This window comes from Zingiber officinale, chromosome 2B (genome assembly GCF_018446385.1).
Source record: "Zingiber officinale cultivar Zhangliang chromosome 2B, Zo_v1.1, whole genome shotgun sequence".
Taxonomy (NCBI): Eukaryota; Viridiplantae; Streptophyta; class Magnoliopsida; order Zingiberales; family Zingiberaceae; genus Zingiber; species Zingiber officinale.
Genome location: NC_055989.1, coordinates 66865301 through 66887927, shown reverse-complemented (window position 1 = coordinate 66887927; position 22627 = coordinate 66865301). Strand labels below are relative to the sequence as shown.

General features: G+C 35.7%; 2 protein-coding genes and 1 long non-coding RNA gene across 3 annotated transcripts; 2 read left to right on the top strand and 1 right to left on the bottom strand.

The window, feature by feature from the left end:
• Positions 1 to 243: 243 nt before the first annotated feature.
• On the bottom strand, positions 244 to 4342 carry LOC122045765 (pentatricopeptide repeat-containing protein At5g15300-like). Its single transcript, XM_042606128.1, has 2 exons — positions 2371 to 4342; positions 244 to 1088 (listed from the first exon to the last, which is right to left on the bottom strand). Exon 1 carries the CDS (start codon positions 4272 to 4274, stop codon positions 2658 to 2660), a length of 1617 nt encoding a protein of 538 aa, XP_042462062.1. The 5' UTR covers positions 4275 to 4342; the 3' UTR covers positions 244 to 1088; positions 2371 to 2657.
• On the top strand, positions 520 to 1028 carry LOC122048319 (2-hydroxy-palmitic acid dioxygenase MPO1-like). The gene is made up of 2 exons (XM_042609904.1): positions 520 to 909; positions 987 to 1028. The coding sequence occupies exons 1-2, from the start codon at positions 520 to 522 to the stop codon at positions 1026 to 1028; spliced, it is 432 nt and encodes a 143-aa protein (XP_042465838.1).
• Positions 1677 to 2123, top strand: LOC122045766. The gene is made up of 3 exons (XR_006130109.1): positions 1677 to 1741; positions 1841 to 1912; positions 1988 to 2123. It is a non-coding gene; the product is annotated as an uncharacterized LOC122045766 (long non-coding RNA).
• Positions 4343 to 22627: the final 18285 nt, after the last annotated feature.

The following is a 22627-nucleotide window of genomic DNA, read 5'->3' as shown; positions in this document are numbered from 1 at the left end:
CTCTAATAAATTTTGTTAAAAAAATTAACACTAAATATTTATTATATATGTATGTATATATAGGAAATCCAGATGTACAGAAGGGAGTTGGGAGGAAGGCAATTACTTCCTGCCGAATCAGGGAGGAAAAAAAACTATTAAAATAAAAAAATTCCGCAAATAGATTCCTAAATTCATTTGTCCATTAGATAAACAGATGAATGGAAAGCATTCACCTTATTTTTTTTTTATGAAGTAAGCAGAGGAACCGTGAATTTGTCTACAATTTTCATTTCAATCCTCCCAAGTAAACAGGGCTTAAGTGAAAACAGTGTGCAGAAAATAATAAAGCCAACGGATTCAATGCATCGTCTACCTACCCACAGACATCAGAGAGCAGGGTCATATCCCGAAATTTTCCATTTTAATCTTCCTTCTCATCATCTACGACTACAAAAGGGATAAAAAACTGTAATTTTAGCATACTGTAGAGTTCAGCAGATCTTCTCCTCTCGAGAAGTTGTGTGTGTTTCTTCAGTAATGGCCACAATGTCTCAATGCCAAAGGCAGAGGCTGCCTTGTTTCTCACTGGTGGCAAAAGATCTGTTGGATTTGGAGAAGCATTTTGAATTCTATGGAGCATACCACAGCAACCCCGCAAATGTTGTAATCCACAGCCTCTTCGTCTGGCCGATCTTCTACACCTCTCTTATCCTCTTCCATTTCACCACTCCAATCTTCTTCCTCCCTGCCTGGCTTGGAGGGGAGGTCCTGGCTCTCGACCTTGGGTTTGTCTTTGTGGTGATGCTTGGACTTTTCTATGTGTCGATGGACCGGAAAGCTGGATCCCTTGCTGCTGTTCTTTGCATCCTCTGCTGGATTGGTAGCGGCTGCCTTGCGAGCCAGCTTGGTTTTTCTCTTGCCTGGAAGGTATGATGACTTTGCGTAGTCAGTCAATGCATGATTTCTTCAATATTACTTCTCAATATCTTTGGCATTGCTTCTAGGAAGTTTCATATTCATATGCTCGCATGCTCGATCGCATTTGAATGGTATTTATAAGTTACTCGCAACAGCAACAGCAACAGCTGATCAAACATTCCTCTTCCCTGCAATTAAAACAATAGCAATCTGTCAGATTCGAGAACCAACCTGACTCTTTGAACTTCATAAATATGGACCAGGTAACTCGATATGAAATACCATAAAATCATAAGGTCGAAGAAAACAAGATCCAAAATTCCATAGGACTTTTACAATATCATATATCTTGTTCCTAGCACATGAGTTTACTCGTTCACTTTCCCCAGAGCATGTCAATGATAAAGTAATAACATCAATTCTAATGAAAGGTAAGTAACTAACTTGTTTTGACTAGGGCATTCAAGAGCTTTGTTTCTACAAAATGATTTGAAACTCATTTTTTAGCGAACTAACTTGCACAGCAAATTGTAAGGGCGCTGCACAAAACCTTCACAATTTCAGAATCATTTGTGTTTGATATATAAAACAGGTTTAGTACATGTTATTTAGTATTTAATAAAGCATAACAACAGATCATAATATAGAAGATTAGGTCTTTGATGCTTTATGTTTTGTCATCCTAATGAACAAGATTACACATCGAATTAGAAGCTAATGTATGCTTGAGTTTTCAAGTCTAGCTGAAACATAATGATCATGGGATTCTCCCATACAGGTTGTTCTGGCGGCTCAGCTACTTTGCTGGACGGCGCAAATTTTAGGTCACCTACTCTTTGAGGTACTCCCTCGTAACTTCATCTCCATTTTTTTTTATTTTTTTGCAACAAGACAATTGTTAATTAGAAACAACTGACCTATATTTTTTTGTGTCTGGCAGAAAAGAGCTCCAGCTCTCCTTGACAACCTTGTGGAGACCTTGCTGACAGCTCCATTCTTCGTTTTACTAGAGGTAATTACCAAAATTCTATATTTTTTTTTGCAACTATGTTGCATGGAAACAACTAACACAGGTTCATAAGTCCAGGTTCTGAAAAATATATGTGGATACGAACCATATCCTGGTTTTCATGCTAGTGTCAAAGTAAAAATTGAGGATGCCTGAAGGGATTGATCGATAAACAAGGGGAGAACACCTTTATCCCGTCTGCTTGCATACTTAGATAAACACAATGTTGATATAGATTTGTTTTTTCTCTTCATCCTTGCAAATGTTATATTAATCAGCTTAACATTGAGATATTGCACTAGAAAAGTAAATAACAATATTGTCTACTTTGAACACTTTGAAAACAATTGAAACTTGAAACTTCTAATGCTGCAAATCTGAGAAATAGGCACAACATCTACCTGTACTCTTTCCTATTTATTCGCTTAGTTGCAAAAAATTTAAGGAAAATGAGAGCTTACCTCTTGTTTTCTTAAGAGTTCCATTGTGGTAGATCCCATGATCATCCATATTGCAAGTAAAGACTGTCATCGATATTGCGTAAGTTGTTTATCCTCCCAGTACAACAAGACAACATTGCAGTCTATTTGCCAATTTGGAAAATTTCAAAAACAGATTTTAATCCATAGTAACACTTCAAGAAAGTTGCTTGCGGACAGCAAAGACAACATTTCTGATCCTTTATATGGAATCTCTCAGACTAAGAGAACCAGTATTCCGAAACATACCAGGTCAAAGTGAATATCGACTAAGCAGCCACATTGATCCTTAAACCAGGCTTCCTCTTTGGCATGAAATTAAAATTTTTGCCATCAGTATCTAACAGAGTAGAACCAATCTCCTTGATAACACCTCTATCATCCATTAACTTTCTCACTTGCTCTGCTCGACACCACTCTCCTCTTGAAGCATAAACATTGGATAGCAACACATAGTCACCACTAGCATGATTCCTCATCCTCAGCAATTCTTCATTAGCTCTCTCAGCCAACCTGACATTGCCATGAATCCTGCAAGATCCAAGCAGTGCCCTCCATATTATTCGGTTCGGCTCAATTTTCATATGATCTATAAATTCAAATGCTTCTTCCAGTAACCCTGCACGCCCAAGTAGGTCTACCATGCAACCGTAATGCTTAACATTTGGCTCGATCCCATACTTATTCTGCATAAGATAGAAGTATCTTTTTCCCTCTTCGACCATCCCACCATGACTACAAGCAACCAAGACACCCACAAAAGTGATCTCATCTGGTCTCCATTTCATTCCAATCATGTTCTCAAATATATTGATTGAATCTCGAAAATGTCCATGCACAGCTAGTCCTCCGATGATCGAGTTCCAAGTGGACAGATCCTTTTCCCTCATGCCGACGAATATCTCTATGGCTCTTTCAATGCTCCCGCACTTTGCATACAGGTCTATCAGAGCATTGCTGAGGCGTATCGAAAACCCGCCTCTGGAACACATTTCCATCAGGGAACCATGTATCCTCCTACCGACATCCATAACACCAGCATCAGCACAGGAAGACAGCAAGCTCAGCATGGTAACCTCATCAGGCTGCTCTCCAGCAAGATGCATTTGTTCAAACACCTCCAGAGCTCGCCTGTGCTCGCTGCAGTGCACGTAGCCGGCAATCATCGCATTCCACGACACAACATCCTTCACAGGAACTTGATCGAACAACTGCCGGGCCATAGCCATCTCCCCCTGTTTAGCATACGCAGTGATCATAATATTGCAGGAGATCAAATCCTTGGAGGGCATCTCCTCAAACAACTGCCTTGCAACGCTCAGCTCACCTCTTCTCGCGTATCCCGCGATCATCGCGGACCATGCGACGACGTCGTGTCGCGCAGGTCCATCGAAGAGCGCAGACGCTGCCGCCAAGTCGCCGCAACTGGCGTGCATGTTGATCAGGGCGTTCCTGACGAAGGAATCAGACTCGAGACCGGATTTTGTGATCTTGGCATGAAATTGGGAGCCCAGGAAGCTCTCGGAGAGCTTGGTGCAGGCGCGGAGTAGGAAAGGGAAAGTGATATTATCGGGCCTCACGCCGGCCCTCTCCATGCGGGAGAAGAGGGATATGGCGGCCGAGGGCGTCCAGTGGGAAGCGCCGCGTATGACGGTGTTCCACATGAAGAGGTCCGGGTGGGGGATCTGGTCGAACAACTGGAGGGCGTAGGTCACGGCGCCCGCGACGGACACAGACGATGAGAAGAGCAGCTCGCGGAGGGAGGAGGCATCTGAGAGGAAGCCGCGGACGACCATAAGGGCGTGCATTTGCTTCAGGGAGCGGAGAGTGCGGCATCGCCGCCATACCGCCGGCTGTCGCCGCTTGTCGCCGGATTTCCGTATCATGACGAGGACGAGCGAGGAGACCGTCGTTCCTATTTTCTTAACCCTTGATGACTAAAATAGTTTAACGCCGCCCCAGTACGGTTGATGTGAACGGTTGATTTTCACATTGGCCGCTTTGGAATTCACAAAATCACTCGTGATGCGCCTTCCGATTCACTTTCCTTGCTAGCTGTACGGTACCTGACTAAAAAAACAGAGCCCATATTCTCTCTGATCTGCGATTCTTGAGTTTTTTTTTTCTGCTCTCTTTGGTAATTTACATATTGAATCGCAGTTGAAATTCTATTAAAATTGATTATAATTTCTCTAAGGTTCATCTTCCTAAGATTAGATCAAAAGGCATTGTAATCGTAAATTTCTTGAAGAGATTTTTACTTTACCATATCATTATCATATCAAAAATTAAAAACTCCACTCATTTTAAAAACCTCTTTTCACTATTATAAACTTTCCAATAACTTTTTATAACCCCACTATCAATGTATTTATTTTTATTTTTACTTTTCACTTATTTGTATTTATAATTTCATTTACTCTATATATAATAATAATTAATATTTTAATTTAATTTATAATTTTATTAGTATTTTAAATTTTTTACATTTATTTATGTAAAAATAATAATTTGCTAAAAATAAATAAATAAATTTATTGATCACATAATAAAGAGAAGTGGTGCAAGATTAAGAGTTGCATGAAGTATTACAATATATTGTATAAAATAAAATATTATTAGATAATTAAGTGCTTCAAAATTAATAAATTACTCTTTATTCATCGCAGCCATAGTGTGTCTATATGTGCTCAACTAAGTCGGCTCGAAGTTGATGATGCACTTGATTATCACGTAGCTCACAATTTTTCCTTATGTACTCTCGGAATTCTTCTGTCTAACTTTGATTTATCTGTGCAGGAGGATCATTACCATCTTTATCTGACCAATTTCCGACTGCATCCCCCTCGTCCTCAATTATTATGTTATACAAAATTATACACGTATTGTGTAGGACGAACAGTGGAATTTTGAGAAGATGATCTTCCTTCAATATTTGAAGAATTAAAATAATTCATAAAAGAGTTATTATAATTTTCATCCATTTTAGATAAAAATTAAGATGATAGGATCAAAATAAAAGCAGAGGTGGATTACTATTGTTGATGGGAAAAAATAAAACATTGCAAGATAATTTATGGGTAAAAAAATAGTCGTTATTCTAAAAATAACTGTTATTTCAAAAATAGCCGGTGTAAAAAATGAATTTTAAAAAATAATTAGACGCTAAGATTGACATGCAATTTTTTTATTTTTTTTTAGAACATCTGCAGTGGAGGTTTATAACATGCAATTTATGCTATAAATCTTTCAATATAAACTCATCCCCCACTACATAAGTGAGGTTTATAGTTTTTTTTTATAAATCTATATCAAAATCTTGGGACCAGATTTATAAAAAAAACAGTAGAGAGAGGATAGAGAGAGAATTTTAAAAGAAGTGAAGTTTTTAAAAGAGAGAGGTTTTATGATAATAAAGAATGATTTTTAAAAGAAGTAAGATTTTAAACTTTTGATGTGACAATGATGTGGCAGAGCATAAATCTCTTTAAGTGGTTTATGACTACGGATGCCCTAAGGTATAAACCGGTCCCAAGATTTTGGGATCGGTTTATAAAAAATACTATAAACCCCACTCATGTAGTGGGGGTGGAGTTTATAATGAAAGGTGTATAAAGACATCCGTAGTCGTAAACCTCTTAAAGAGCTTTATGCTCTGTCACATCAAAAATTAAAAACCTTACTTCTTTTAAAAATCATTCTTTATTATCATAAAACCTCTCTCTTTTAAAAATTTCATTTTTTTTAAAATAATCTCTTTATTCTCTCTCTACTATTTTTTTTTATAAACCCGGTCCCAAGATTTTGATACAGGTTTATAAAAAAAACTATAAACCCCACCTATGTAGTGAGGGAGGGGTTTATATTGAGAGATTTATAGTATAAATTACATGCTATAAACCTCCCACTACAAATGCCCTAATATAAATCTTATGCTATAAACTCTCTATTACAGATGTCCTTATAGTCTATGATCCCTTTGGGATCCCTTTCTTAATTTACATATCGAATCATAGATAAATTTTATGATTCACTTTCCTTAGGAGCTAGTACTTGAATAAAAAAATAGAGCTTAGATCCTTTGGTATGTAATCTCTAATTTTTTTTTTGTCCATTCCATAATTTGTACATTTGATTACAATTGGAATTTCATCAAAATTGGTTGCGATCTCTCTTGGGTTCACTTTCTAGAGACCAGATCCTCTGGTCCGTAATCTCTGATCCCTTTTATAATTTGTACGTCGGATTATTGTCGGAATCACACCGACCGTGATTGAATGTGCAAATTACGGAAGAGACCAGGGATTGCGACACACCGTTGGCGGCTTCTGACTACTTGCTTCGACTCAAAACTATAACTTAGATAAAAAGATAAACTGAGAAAAGATTATAACTAATTTTAGCCGGATTTTAACTGTGATCCGACATATAAATTGTAGAAGGGACTACGAAGAAATCAGAGATTACGGAATTGGTTTTAAAAAAATGATATTCAAATAGTGCAATGACTTGGATATCTAATTTAAAAAATAGGTACGCCTAAAATAGAACTAAGCTATGTGCTTAATCAGATGTTATTTGATTACTTAATTTTTTATATTTTTAAACGATTAAGAATTCTATATGGTCAATTTATTTATTTATTTTAATAAATTATTTACTAATTGATTTTATGTTAGAGAAATGATATTTTACCGCGCACACAGTGAGATGCCATTTTATTTTATAACTTAACTCTTAAATTCTCCTAAATAACAAATTAAAAAACCAGAAAATACATATTGTCCGCGCGCATATATAGATATATAGAGACACATTGCTATGCTGAGGGTGGGACGCTACATGTCTGTGCACATCTCATCGATCTAGGCATCTGGATTAGAGATGCAGACGCCTAGATTCAATCCAGACGCCTACATTCCTTTTTGTTATGTTTTTAATCAACATCTACTTAAAAAAAATTTATACTACATGAGTATATAAAATTTTAAATTTTAAACACTATAAATTAAAAGGAAAATCTGAACTTTACCCTCTGTTTGGGAGGAGGTGAGTAAAGGGGAGGGAAAGGTAAACATGGGTAAAAAGAATTTTTACACTTGTTTGGGAGAGAGTGAGTCATGAAAGGGAAGGGGAGAGAAGGGTAAAGCTTCCCCTTGCATGCTCGGGAATCAGCAAAATTCCTTACACCCCAAATTGGAGTGTAAGGAAGGGTAAGGAGAAATTATTCCAATTTTATCCTTATTTATATTTTCACATGCAGATTTAATAAAAAAATAAGAGGATATTTTTGTAAATTTATATATTTAACCTTCATTTCCATCCCTTTCCTCTCAAATGAACGTCCCCTCTCTTCCAAACAAGGGTAAGATAAATATATTACTTTTCCTTCCTTCCCCTCCCTTCCCCTTCCATCCCCTTCTATTAATGAACCTTGCCTCACCCCATCCAAACAGAGGGTTAGAGTAAAAATCTTATAGGCCAGGAGTCCCTTAATGATAGATTGGACCACAGGCCTTGCATTGGAGTCACAAGGATAATATAGTGTTGAACCCTTGAAGGATAGCATACTTGTTGAAAAATTGAGAATCCTAGGTTAAGAGGGTTTTGAAATATCTTACCCATCAAAGGGTAACATTTTGATGAGCCTAATAAGGGATCGAACAAATGACTTAAAATAAGTGCTTCTTGGGAGGCGACCTAAGTTTTTTCTTGTTTTCATTTTAGTACTTCCTTTCCTTTCTTTTTCATTACCCTAATCCCTCTTCTTAATATTTCTTGTTTTTTTTTGTAGGATTCAGAAATTAGGAAGAGTGCGATTACCTGATGGAGAAGTTAATAACTTTGGCGTTAGTTTTTTGTCATATTTTCTTTTTGTATAATAAAATTTTCTAGTTATATCATTCATCACATTATAATTGTTTATTCCTTATTGTAAAAATTCTAGCACGTTTATTCTTCACTTATGTTTTCAATCCTTAGTGTTAGTATGCTTAATGAATAATTTTTCTCTATCTTTAATAGCATGAAGTGAACATTACTTTTATTGGAAATATTTTAATGTTAGCCTAATTTTAGGATTTCTCTCCACTTAGCCAAGTTTGAACAGTAGGTAACTTTGTAAAGAGTCATGATTCATAAAACTTGCTAGTGCTCGTGTCCTAAGGTGATCTCCTAAACTATATTATGGTTACTCGATATGACTTAGATCAATTAAATTCATTTGAAAAAAATCGTATCCTAACATTTGCATGTATATACACTTGCATTTGTGTTAGTGCTACACTATTAAAGCACTATAAAAAATAGAAATTATATATATAAAAAAATTGAATTGAATAAGCGATTACAAATAGTTGTCGTGAGTGGAATCTAATAATTTACCCCTTTGAGACCGAGTTAAGTTACTGGAAAAATAAATGCTAAGATTCTATTGATTTTGAGCATACCTTTGATACCTTAGGTAGTTTGAGAAAGATAAACTAAGCATGTGGCAGGTAAGTGCCTATCACCGAGATTACAAGGAAATTAGTTAGATGATGACTTGACTGACATACAATTTGAAAGTTGAAAAGCTTTGGCCACTCATTGTATCGAGCAAGGATAACTACTTCTTAGGTCATACTCAAATTATTTTGATATCATGCTCACCAATGATACTATTTGATAGAGTTAGATTAAGTCACTAGGGATTATGATGCATTACATTGATACATGGATTTAGATTACAGATTTTTACTTGAGAGCAAGCAAAGATTTAAGTCTGGGGTGTGATCTGTATGTTATATATGCATTTAGACCATTATTAATGCATATTCACTTGCATTTCTTATATTTAATTTATGTTATCACACTTCTTTTCATCATTTTTTTTAGCATTATTGCTCGTTTGCCTAGAGATTTGCTCTTTCTGTGCTTTTATTAATAAGGAGTGAAAAAGAGTGAAATCAGATGAAGAATGTAGGGAAAAGCTCTTCCGGAAACCAGCAATGGGCAAGCCATGCCCCTCATTTCAGAGATTCACATGGCTTGGCCGTGCGAGGAGGCATGACCATGCCAGGAAGCACGACCGTACCAGGAGGCACGACCATGCCTCCTTAATAAGAGGCCACATGGGCAGGCTATGCCAAATGGCATGGCCGTGTCGGACATTCCAAAAGAGCACACGGGCAGGCTGTACCAAATGAAATGATTGTGCCTCTCTATTCTAGAAGTGCACACGACCCAGCCATGCCCACCAGGCACGGCTGTGTGGGCTCTTACGTGGTGTGCACAGCCCGACCGTGCCAAAAGGCATGGCCATGTGAGTTCGATGGCCAAGGCACACGGCCCCGCCCCTATATAAGAGGATTTTCTCCCCTCTTGACACATCTTTGATTTGGGCCTCCACCCCTTTTCTTGGGAAAGAGTTTTCCCCTCTAGGCGAAACCCTAGAGCTTTCGTTTTTGTCAATCCGCACATTTGTCCGCCTTCGGGGCAAGGAAGCATCTCGAAGACACCGACAAACTCTGTGATAAACATTTCTTCTCCTTTATCTTCCATTTAGAGTTGTATAGAATGTTTTATTTTGTATTCTTGGTTTGTTATTTCTTTGCAATGAAGTAGATCTTCTTTGTTCTAGAACTAGAGAGTAGTTGTGATGTGAATTGATGTAAAACGTTATGGATATGCCTGCCTTTTATTTCTATGACATGTTTGTGCTTGGTTCTTGTTCGATTGAATGCTTGTGTGAATCCTTATTGTTAATGAAAGCTATGGTCAAGAATATCAAATCTCAAAATTAGTTTCTTGCGATTCTAATAATCTCTACTTCATAGGATCGTGAATATTCTACGTATTTAATATGAATAATTAATCACAACACACAAAGAATTAGATATTACCCTTGAAGCGTGCTTTAACAATTCTTTTCTACACTAGATCTACACGTTATACCTCCAAGCCTTCTCTGGTGTTTTCTCAAACTCAAACGTAGGATTATTATGTGAGTGTGGTCACAACTTTCTACTGGACTATGTTATTTATAAAGTAGTCTAGAAAGATTAGATAATTCCAAACTAAGATATGTAATTATCGCTTTTCCATAAATTAATGGATTATCAAATAATATCATATCTTATTATATCAAGAAGATTCTGATATAAACTTTCCATATATAATGATCATAGTTTGTAGAATCACGATTCTACGTGGAATCAATTTATGGTCAGGATCGGATCGGTTAGGATCGGATCGTAGAATCGTACGATCCTACCAAAAACCCTTAAAATCTTATCATACATGATTAATAATTAAAAAAATACCTAAAAAACTTATTTACATATAAATAAATAACTAATTTTGTATATATATATGCAATCATTTACACTCAACACCTCAAATTACATTACTACATATACAAATTTAAATTAACTTGTAATTCAACTATCATTCTCGCATAGTAATAATATTTATATTTTCATATCATAAAATGAAAGAATATAAAATTTCTATTAACACAATAATAATAACACATTCAATGTCAAAAATATTTCCTTGGTTTATAAGATAATTCAATTTAAAGGCCAACAAAGCACCTAACATATATAACAGAAGTTATTGAATCATTTGATTCAAATATGAATGTCGGAAATAATTTTCGAAACATTAGTTGATGCCACACAATACTAGACACTAGGCATCTAAAAACTCATTATTTTGGAAAAAGAAATGACAGAATATTATTGATAAAAACTAACTCAAAAATAATTAAACATATGTTTAAATAATTTAAAACCCTAATAAGATGAAAAAAAGATAATAAAAAAAAAGATAAAATCTTCTAGATATCTAAAAAGGATTTAAATGATATTAAATAGGGTGGTTAAGAATAAACTTTGAAATTTATTAAAGATCTCTGAACGAGTTTTGATTTGATATATTATAGGCCCCGTGGTTCAATCCGAGTCAAAAGTTATGACCTCTTAAAGCTTCCACCGATCCTGCTCCGATTCTGCTCCGATTATGTTTCGATCCTACCGATCCTGTTGCGATTTTACTGCAAAAAGTGATTCTGCACGATCCTGGATATATTTTGGATTTTCGGATCGTAGGATCGTACAATCCTACAATCCGGATCGCGATTTTGCAAACTATGATAATGATACAATTATCCAATTAATTTATTCCTACAAATTTCATAAATTATGACTCATATAATTTATCTGAGTTTATATTCGAGCCACCAAAGTGACCTGATCAGACCTAATTAAATTAAGCTCCAATAAATTAATTTGATATAATCAACTCATGATTAATTAAGATAATTTATTAATCTTATTCTACTCTACTAAAAGAATAATATTGCACCCTCAATTTAATTGAAATCCCTGAATCCTAAAATCAATAATCATATCCTCTGATTGATCGACCCAATATATCACCCTCGTCGATCAATTAAAACATCGAAAATAGGGTACCATTTCCATATTGCCCCTAATTAGATATTCATAACTCAGCCTTCATCTTCTCTTTTGATAGTCCCATGTGATTGCATCATAGAATAAATTCAATAAGAATGTTGAATTACTAAGCTCAAATTTTACTATCGTTTAGAAGAACTCATGAGTTCATGATCATATCTATTGTCAAGGTGATAGATTCCATATTATGAATATATATTCTTTGTTATTTCACTTTAATTCCCAAAATATCGAGATATTGACCAATAGTCTGATCTCACCCATTGATGTCTCAAAGAACTTCAAGTTAGTAATCAAAGTTCATTATCCGCTCAAGATTGATGTGGTATATATGACAATCAAGTGAATTTGAATTAGTATAGTCGAATCAAATTCAAATCTCACGTGGTTCAATCCAATACAACCAAATGTATCCCTAATTTTATTACCAAGCCAAAGATAGACTTTAATAAAATTGAGACGATCTTGTCAAAATAATTTGCCCTTATTTATTTACCGATCGTGGATAATAAAATTTTTTTGAACTGAATTACAAATTGAATCTTTCCGTGTTTAACGACTTAAACACTCAATTTATAATAATACAACAATCCAATGGACATATGCAATGCTCAAAATAAATTTATTTAAATAAATAAACAAAAATTATTTTAATTTCAAAATGTCATAACAAAAGTACTCGATGAGCACTATACTATCGAATATTATTCTCCCACTTGCCCTAGAGTAAATGAGACATATCTAGTACACCCATATTTTGAATATGTTCTTCTAAAGCTCTAGAAGTTAAGATTTTAGTGAAAGGATCAGCAAGATCTTTAACAGATGCTATCTTGCACACTGTCACGTCTCCTCGTTGAACAATATCCCTCACTCAGCAGATGCTATCTTGCACACTATCACGTCTCCTCGTTGAACAACATTCCTTACTGGGTGATACTTTCGTTCAATGTGCTTTCCACGTTGATGATTTTTGAGCTTTTTTGCATTTGTGACTGCACCACTATTATCATAGTACAAAGTAATGACCTTTGATGTAGAAGGAACAACCTCAAGACTCTGCAAAAACTTTTTTAGCCAAATGACTTCTTTCGCTGCTTCACAAGCCACCACATACTCCGCTTCCATTGTAGAATCAACAATGCAAGATTGCATGATACTTCTCCAAACAATGGCACTACCAGCCAATGTGAACACATTTCCTAATGTCGACTTATGAGAGTCTCTATCAGCTTGAAAATCAGAATCAATATAACCCATAGGTGCCAACTTTGAAGTTGAATAAACCAACATGCATCCTCTAGTTCTGCAAAGATACTTGAGAATATGCTTTACAGTTATCCAGTGCTCTGGTCCTAGGTTTGACTGATATCTACTAACAATCCCAACAACATAATAAATATCTGGTCAAGTGCATATCATATCATACATGAGACTTCCTACAGTCGAAGTATAGGGAACTCTTCATGTATTTCACTTCACTTGGATTCTTGGGATTATGCTCTCGTAGCAAGTGAATTCCGTTCTTAAAAGGTGTTTGGCATTTCTTGAAATTTTGCATTGCATACCTCACCAATATTTATCAATAGATGAAGATTGAGATAAAGCAATTTGCTTGTTCTTTCTATCCCAAAGAATTTGGGTACCTAGAACATAATTTGCTTTTCTCAAGTTCTTCATGTCAGATTGTTAAGCTAACCATTTTTTAGTAGGTGTCATCATCCCTACGTTATGTTGGATCGTGAGCACATGAGAAGGAAGGGGGGGGGGGGGGGGGGGGGGAATCACGTAATATTTTGAAAATCGAGTAATTTTAAATTTTAAAATAAAATTATAGCGGAAAGATTAAACTGAAAAGAACACACAAGAAAAATTCAGTCGGTTTTACATGATTCAGAGCTTTTGGTGACTCCTACTTCAAGACCTAGGTCCCACGGATCTATCGATGGGTAATTCACTAAACACCTCTTCCAGAACTGTCGGAAGAGATAATCGAATACAAAGATAGGGACCAGGGCCAGACTGACAGGGGGGCTAAGGGGGACTTTAGCCCCCCTCCCTTCCCTTCCTTCTTCCCCAAGTTCGTTGAAACCACCTAGTATGGCAGTTCTTGACTATGGGGGCTGCTTTTGCAGCCCCCCAATCTTCTTCTCCTGCAAACTTTTATGCAGGAGGTGATGAAGTAGATGATGTTGATGCAGAAATAGAGTCAACCTAAGCTCCAAGACTTCCACCTCCTGTCCCCTCCCCATCCTTCTTCCCACCTAAAAGGACACGTTGAAGTGCGTCTGTGCATGCGATCAACGGCGGTAGTGATGGATGGCTTGTGTAGTGTGGATTCAACCCCCCTTAAAAAAATTTTCTAGTTCCGTCCCTGATAGGGACAATATAACAACCTACACTTTCCTTTTAAAGTAGTAGTATGAAAAATGTAATACAATTAAACATTACCAACAATTTAAAGCGTGCTCGTGTGTTGTTGTAGGTCTGCCAGAGATGATCGGATGACTTGGAAAAATAGCTCAGTGGTAGAAGGATTTCTTTGAAGCAATAGTAGAAAGTTGGAGCAATTGAAACTTCAAACGGACACGCAGTAGATCGTAGAAGTGATGTGTGAGAAGCCTTGGTCGAGAAGCTCTTTTATTTAGCATGGAAGACGTCTTCAATACATAAAATCTGATTCCAAACAGTTCGGCTCTTATTGTCGATGAAGTCTGATTTTATCCAATGAAAAGCACCTTCCATACCTTCCAAGGTGTCTTCCATCTCTTGGAAGGCGCCTTGGGTACTGTTTACTCGAGGCACTTTGTGCTCCATTTGCCCTACAAAATGCATTAGTCCAACACTAAAATATCTAACATATAAAACAAAGTTAGCACAAATATAATAGGCAGTAATAATTAGTTCCTGTCCTTTCAGAATCAGGAACTAGTCAATATCTCAGTTTAGAGATCTAAAATGAACCTAAACTGGACTGACGTCTACTGCCCCCTCAACCGGGATGCATACTCACTGAGTCACTCTCCTCCAGTGACGTACCTTCACTTACCAATTTACAGTTTATTAACTAGCCTCTCGACCCACCAGGTATTCTCACCAGTTGTCAGGTCCACAGATCCAACTGGACTTCGACCAATCGTTAGATATCAGATGAGCCCTTTGACCTATCTGAGTTTCGAACTAATTATCAAGTCCTCAGAGCTAGTTGGGTTTCATCCCAATGTCAGGTCCCCTAGACCCGTCAATCTTTGCACACTTGGTAAATGCATTAGATCATAAAAACACCTAACTTAATTCACTTGTCATTCATCAAAACTTGAGTTCAATCATTAGTGTAAATTGCACCAATAATCTCTCACTTTTTGATGTAATGACAACGTAAGTTAAAGTTAAGAAAATATATGCAAAAATGAAATAGTAATACTATGATTCAAGAAAACTTAAAATTAAGTAATTTCAATTTTCATTTTATTCTTTTGATCATTTTAGGGTTAAGATTTTCAAGATTGAGTTTGTCTTTTTCTTACTTAACCCTTACCCTCCCCCTTTGACATTCATAAAAAAAATACAGATAAATGTAGCAAATTATAAAAATTGTAATAAAATTTTAGTAAGTATAAAACTTTCAACATAATTATAAAAAAATCTATAGGTTTATTGGAGGGAGGAGTTAAAAAAAAATTCTAAAGTATTTTGAAAGAAATTTTCAAACTTTTCAAAAGATTTTCAATATTTTGAGATTTGATTTTGCAAAAAAAAAAACCATTTGAAAAACTAAATTTTGCAAGAATTTTAGAAATTATTTTCCAAGAAAGATTTCAAAACACTTGTTTTTTTTAAAAATAATTTGTTGTAAAGTAATTTCAATTGTTCAAGGCAATTTTTGAAAGATTTTACAAATTATCTTTCCAAAAATATTTTTGAAAGTAGTTTCAAAGAATTTGTCCAAACAAAATAATTTTGTAAAATAGTTTTCAAAAAAAATTTAAAAAAAGTTTTTCAAAGTAAAAAGATAACCTTTGTATAAAACTTTTTAAAAACTTTCCAAAGTGTTTTTCGAAAGTATCTTTCAAAATTTTTTTCAAAGTATGTTTAAATAATTTTTCAATATAATTTTCAAAACACTTGTATTTTATTTGTCAAAACCGATATTTTGAAAAAGTAAAAGAATTTTTGCAAAGCATGTTTTGAAAGGTATTTTTGAAAGTATTTGTAAAATAGTTTTTACAAACGTTAAGTAAAATACTATTAGTGCTAAAATATTTCAAAAAAAAATTGATTAAGTTTCAAAAATCCTCCTCCTGAACCTTATATATATATATATATATATATATATATATATATATATATATATATATATATATATATATATATATATAATTCATCTAAAAATTATCCTTTAGAAGATAACAGTGTTCACTTGGTTAGTCAAATTAAGTAAATGTATCAAGTTAGTGTTTGACTACGATGATTATTTAACCTGATTACTGTAATCTTATTATTTTTTACCTAGACTTATGTTGATGAGCTGATATTAGCATTTGAAGTCCAAGCGTAGGCCTACGCATGTCACGCCATTCTAAATTTTTAAATACTCAATCAAGGTATATCTAGTGTGTTTGTGAGATGCACGTTATCTAGATTTATTGGATCATGCTCTATGGGTGCGATCTAGTCTAAGGCCAAAAACACATTTTGAAATACTAAAGAAATGATAATTTGTAGAAAACATAATGAATTCTCTTAGAATTTGCAAACCATTTGAAGACTATTTTAAGGAAAAACATATCCTACTCTAAAATGGAATTTCCTAGATTATCCAAATAAAGTGATCAAAAAGTAGCTGAATATATAGATCAACTCAAGAAGATACACAATATATATAAGTGCACTGAATACAATTAAGTCTGGTCATCATCGACATGTGGAGGTGGAGACTAATCGGTCACTCGTAAAGCTTAAAGGATAGGTGGAGACTAATCGGTCACTTGTAAAGCTTAAAGGATTGACTACATCTGTATGTCTAGCTGCCAAAATCTAGCGGTCATCTCCTCCCGAAGAGAGGTAAATCTGGTGGTCATCTCCCCTCGGAGAGAGGTGAACCCTCCAAGACTAACTGGTGGATTTGCGTGAAAGACTTCTCAAGTCTAGCAAGTCGGTCCTCTATAGATAGCGAAGTCGAAGGTTGGGTCGAGGTTGAGGGCTGGGTCAGAAGAGGTCCAAAGAGCTCCTCAACCGTAAATGTTGGCATCTCCTCTCCCTCGGGCAAAATGATAGGTGGAATATCCTTCTCGGCCTCGCCTGGAATGTTTGGCTGAGGGCCTACTCTCCAAGCCAGTTCCCCCTGAGCAGTAACATCTATATGCACTAATGCAAGCTGACGCTGACCAATCTCATCATATACGGTAAGGGAAGTAGACGTACCTTGGGTCTTATCTACCCCTATGGTAAAAAATACGGAAGTCAAGACGTGACAGTAGGGCATATGAACCTGTCGCCTAGTGATGAGACTGGATGCATGAATAACATTCTGAAACATGTGTAATGCAATGTCGATATCTAGGCGTTGGCATAGTGCATAAAGGAAGAAAGAGTGGGAAGGACACATCATCGCAACATCGCAAAATGTAATGGGCTAAATGTAGTTGGTCAGAACTCAATACAGGACATAGTCCTTAACCCTCAGAGAGAGAGAGATCTGAAGTCAGTCACAATGGGTACTCTCTCCTACTTAAAGAAATACATATGGATAGTATCTAATGTAATATGGGAGTAGGACAGAAAAGGACATGCAAACCTCCTAAATCCTAAACTGTCATACAAAAGAGTGGATGAGAATCTAAAGTCCTTACCACCTACTCTGATGGAGTATGTCAAGTCATTGATCTTAACTATGTTGTTATAAAATTGGGCACATATGCCTATGTTTACTAAATGACTACAGTAAACTAACATATCTAACTGATAATAGTCTATGACTTCTATAATAGGGGTGCAATATCAGGTAAAGAACAATCAACTTAGAAACCTATATTTTAATGCAATGTACGAACACTCTAGGAAATCAAGCCTAAGCCGCTCAATAGGAAACCTAGCATCTGTAGAGGGGATACTTTTCAAACTAGGTTGGGAAGGAATAACATTCTGTCATTTCCTAAAGTAGTTTATACATGCAAACATTCAAGAAAAGGCATACAAGTAAAGAAAATAACTAGATAGGTTGAGTTAGAGGGTACCTAGGAGGCATAGTTGGGGTTTTGAGGGAGAAAAGTGGAAAAAGAAGTGTAAATGACCGCTGGAAGGCACCTTCCCATGAGAAGAATGAGAATAGAGCAAAGGCTCTGTCCGCTGATAAAATTTAGGTTGAAGGTGCCTTTAAGTCAATGGAAGGCATTAGCCTATTCGTACAACTCTAATTCATAGAACAATTCATCTAATTTTAATTTAGATAAATTTCTCAAAATTTTGTAGGCATCCACGATGGATGCCCACAGTGCATTTGAAGGAAATACGTTTAGAACACAAGCTATTAGATCTCGGTTCTCCATCTGGTGGCCAATTATGTGGAGCTTGTTGAAGATGTCCTTGATCCTCGTACAACTAACTTGCAGGCTCTCCTTCTTGCATTTTGATGTTAAATAACTTATTTAAAAATAAATCTCTTTTAGTTACCTTTGCGTCACTGGTCCCTTCGTGTAGTCTATGAGCTTGTCCCATGGCTCATTTGTATTATTGTGTGGTCAGACGTGGTTCAACTCCTCCTTCGTGAGACCACATTGAATTATAGTGAGGGCCTTGAAGTCGATCTGCACTTTTTTCTTCATCTCCGGATTCTAATTCTCTGGATCAATTAGATTTTTGGTGTTGTGGTCGACTAGCACCTTATATCCTTTGGTGACGTTGAACCATTGGTCGAAGTCGATCTTCAGGTATACTTCCATTCAGTTCTTCTAGTAGGGAAAGTCGTCTCCTTTGAATAGCGAGGGAAGAACGGTGCTAGATCCTTCAGCTTAAGTCATGAATTTACTAAAAAAGAAAACTTAAAATGGATACTAAGACTAGGTCTTAGGTAAGTAGTGTAGGAAAAATGTATAGTTATTGCAATTATAATTAAGCGATAGAAATCAAAAAAATCAGAAAAGCAATGATCCCCTTGTTCGATCGATGGTTGCACCAAGTCAGAGCTAACTAGGCTCTGATACCACTTATTGGATCGTGAGCATATGGGGGGGGGGTGAATCACGTATTTTTTTTGAAAATAGAGTAATTTTAAAATTTAAAATAAAATTATAGTGGAAAGATTAAACTGAAAACAACGTACAAGAAAAACTCAGTTGGTTTTACTTGGTTTGGAGCCTTCGACAACTCCTACTCTAAGACCCAGGTCCTGCGGACCTATCGATGGGTAATTCACTAAGCGCTTCTTCTGGAACCACCGAATGAGATAATCAAATATAAGGATAGGGATAGTGTAACAACCTACACTTCCCTTTTAAAGCAATAGTATGAAAAATGTAATACAATTAAAAGTTACCAATTTTGAATGCGCTCGTGTGTTGCTATCGGTCTGCCAGAGATGATCAGATGACTCAGAAAAGTAGCTCGGTGGTAGAAGAACTTCTTTGAAGTAGCAGCAGAAAGCCGGAGCAATCAAAACTTCAAACGAACGCACAGTAGATTGTAAAGGTGATATGTGAGAAGCCTGAACTGAGATGCTCTTTTATTGAGCTTGGAAGGCGCCTTCAGTCGGATAACGTAGAAAACTTCAACGATGATAAGAAGATGAAGTTGTGGGATAATTTTTTGGGGTTGAAGGCGCCTTTAGTGCTATGGAAGGCACCTTCAACATTCAATAAAAGAGCATCTTGACCAACCTTTAATACACACTTCAATTACAAGATTCTACACGTCCGTTTGACGTTATGACTGCTCTAGCTTCGTGCTACTGCTCTGCAACGATGCTGCTATACCCAACTATTGCTGAGGAGCTGTCTAAACACCAAGCTTGATCCAATCATCTTTGAAGGTGTTGGGTAGCAAACATTTATTATTGTACTTAATTTTTGCATAAAGGAAAGTGTAGCATGTTACACTTGTCCAGACTTTTTGATTGTACTTGTTTCCCTCTTTCAGAAGTTTTGGAAGAGGATATTAGTGGATTACCCATCGATAGGTCTGCAGGACTTGGGTCTTGGAGTAGAAGTCGCCGAAGGCTCTGAACCAAGTAAAACCGACCGAATTTTTATTTTTGTACTTAGTTTTTTCGCTGCATGTTTGTCTTTATAAAATCGAAAATAAGAAGTTTTTAAAACCGCATGATTCACTCTCCCTCTCATGTGTGTCTTGATCCAACAAGTGGTATCAGAGCTAGGTTCTGCTCTGAATTGGTGCAACCACCAATTAAGCTAGGGGAATCATTTTATTTCTTTTCGGATTTCAATTTTTCGTATATTATTTGAATTGGTAAAGTTTACCTCTTTAAATAATTATTTCTCATTGATTTTTACTCGAAGTTGGTGCAACACCACTTGAGTCATCGATAATTTTTTCTTCAAATGCTGCTAATCCAACCTAATCTTGGGATATTTTCTCTCTCTTTCTTTTGCAAGACAATTCAAATGACCCAACTCAAAGGATACAGTACCGCTCACCCTCCCCTCTTCAACGGAAAGAATTTTTTGTATTGGAAGAAGAGAATGGAGGTCTACCTGAAGGTTGACATCGAGCAGTGGTTCACCATCCAATGAGCATACAGGGCGTCGGTAGATGAATCAACTAAAGTACCCCTCAACCTAGAAAGATAAAATCCAGAAGATAAGAAGAAGACCCAGATCAACATGAAGGTGGAACATGATCCAGCAAGGACTCATGAAAGAAGAATTCAACCGTGTCGGCCAACACGAGAACACAAAGGAGCTATGGGACAAGCTCATCGAATTATACGAAGGAACCAATGATGCTAAGATAACTAAATGAGAGCTGCTTCTAAATAGGTTGTTTAACAGTACAATGTTGGAAGGAAAAACAGTAAGCCAGCTACACGCGAGGATCAAGGACATTTTCAACTGGCTCCACTTAATCGACCACCAAATGGAAAATCGAGATATAATCAGGTATGCCTTAAATTCCTTTCCTCGAAATGAATTGTGGGAATCTATAGTTGATGCCTACAAGGTTTCAAAGAATTTATTTAAATTAAAATTAGATGAACTCTTTTATGAACTCGAACTCTATGAGAAAACTAACTCCAAAAGGTCTGAGAAAGATGTTGCACTTCTTACAAGTCCCTCAAAAGAAGTCAATAATAAGAACAAACTTGAGCCAGAATCCGAGTCTGCCCCAAACTCAGATAAAGAAGAACAATTGGTAAACATGGTAAGAAAGATGTTTACTAGAAGAAAGGACTTCAGCAAAAAGGATATTCAGAAGATGATCAAGTTAAATAAATCAAGCGTCACCTGCTATCTGTGCAACAAAAAGGGGCACTACAATTACGAGTATTCGAAGCTGAAAGAAGACAAACCCATGACTACCAGAAGAAAGCATTAAAAGCAATTTGGGACGAATTATCCTCTGAAGAATCGGACGCTGAAGAACCAAAGCAACAAAACTATCTCGCGCTGATGGCGTCCAGACCAGAATCAAAAAGCGAAGTTGATGAAGATGACGAGTCAGAATACAAGTCAAGACACGAGTCCGTACTCATTTTTGAAGGTCAATGAGGTAAATTCTAACCTAACTGCCAGCTTTTTCAAAATCATTGCATGCTTGAATAAAAAGTTAGGAAAATCATAAACTCAAATTAATCAACTTCTTAAAGAAAATCAAAATCTAAAAGAATAACTTAAAACAAATCCAATAATTGAACCAGCTCAATCTAAAATTTCAACTCAAGTCCTAAAACTTGAAGATGAAAATTTCAAATTAAAAAATGAACTAATTGAGCTAAAAGAAATTTTAGAAAAATTCATAACAAGATCCAAGAACTTGACATAATACTTGGATCACAACGAACTGTGTACAATAAATTCGGATTTGGATATAAGTCCAACTCAACAAATAAAACATTTTTATTACTTATAAGCCAAAATAAGAAATAACCCAAAGCTTAGGTTCCAAAAGCTTGTCTGACCAAGTAAGTAGGACTCAATCAATACTATGTACCTAAAAATACAATACACTACCTAAACCAAATCAAAATAAACCAAATCAAAATAAACCAAATAACTCAACCTTAATCTCAAAAATTAAACCTTCTAAGCTAAATTCAAACCTAAAAATTCAAATCAAATAAATCAAAAACTAAATTTAAATTGAATAAATATAAAACTAATCTAAACTTAAACTATAATCAAGTTTATTATAACTATAAAACAAAATGAAACAAACCTAAAACTTAAACCCAAGTTTAATAATTTAGGGAGACTCCAAATTAATTGGCACCTCCAAAATATTAGTTTACTAGGTTCGGTATTTAGTACTAGAATAATTAGGGATAAAATTTAACTTGACAAATAGTACTAAAGAAGTTTTGGATGATAGTAGATTAAGAAAACTTTGTCTATGCATGTCTAGGAAGATATGACTTCGACCTGATGTATTTGGCTTAGTGGAACTAATTGAAGTTATCCCTTACTAATCCTGGCTGGTTAGACTAAAGTTTTATATTAAGTTCAGCGGGCAAGATTATTTGAAAATTTTTGAAGCATGTGGTTACACTAATAATGTCCAAGTGACTCACCACAACCTAGACGTTTATCCAAAGAATGCTTGCTTGT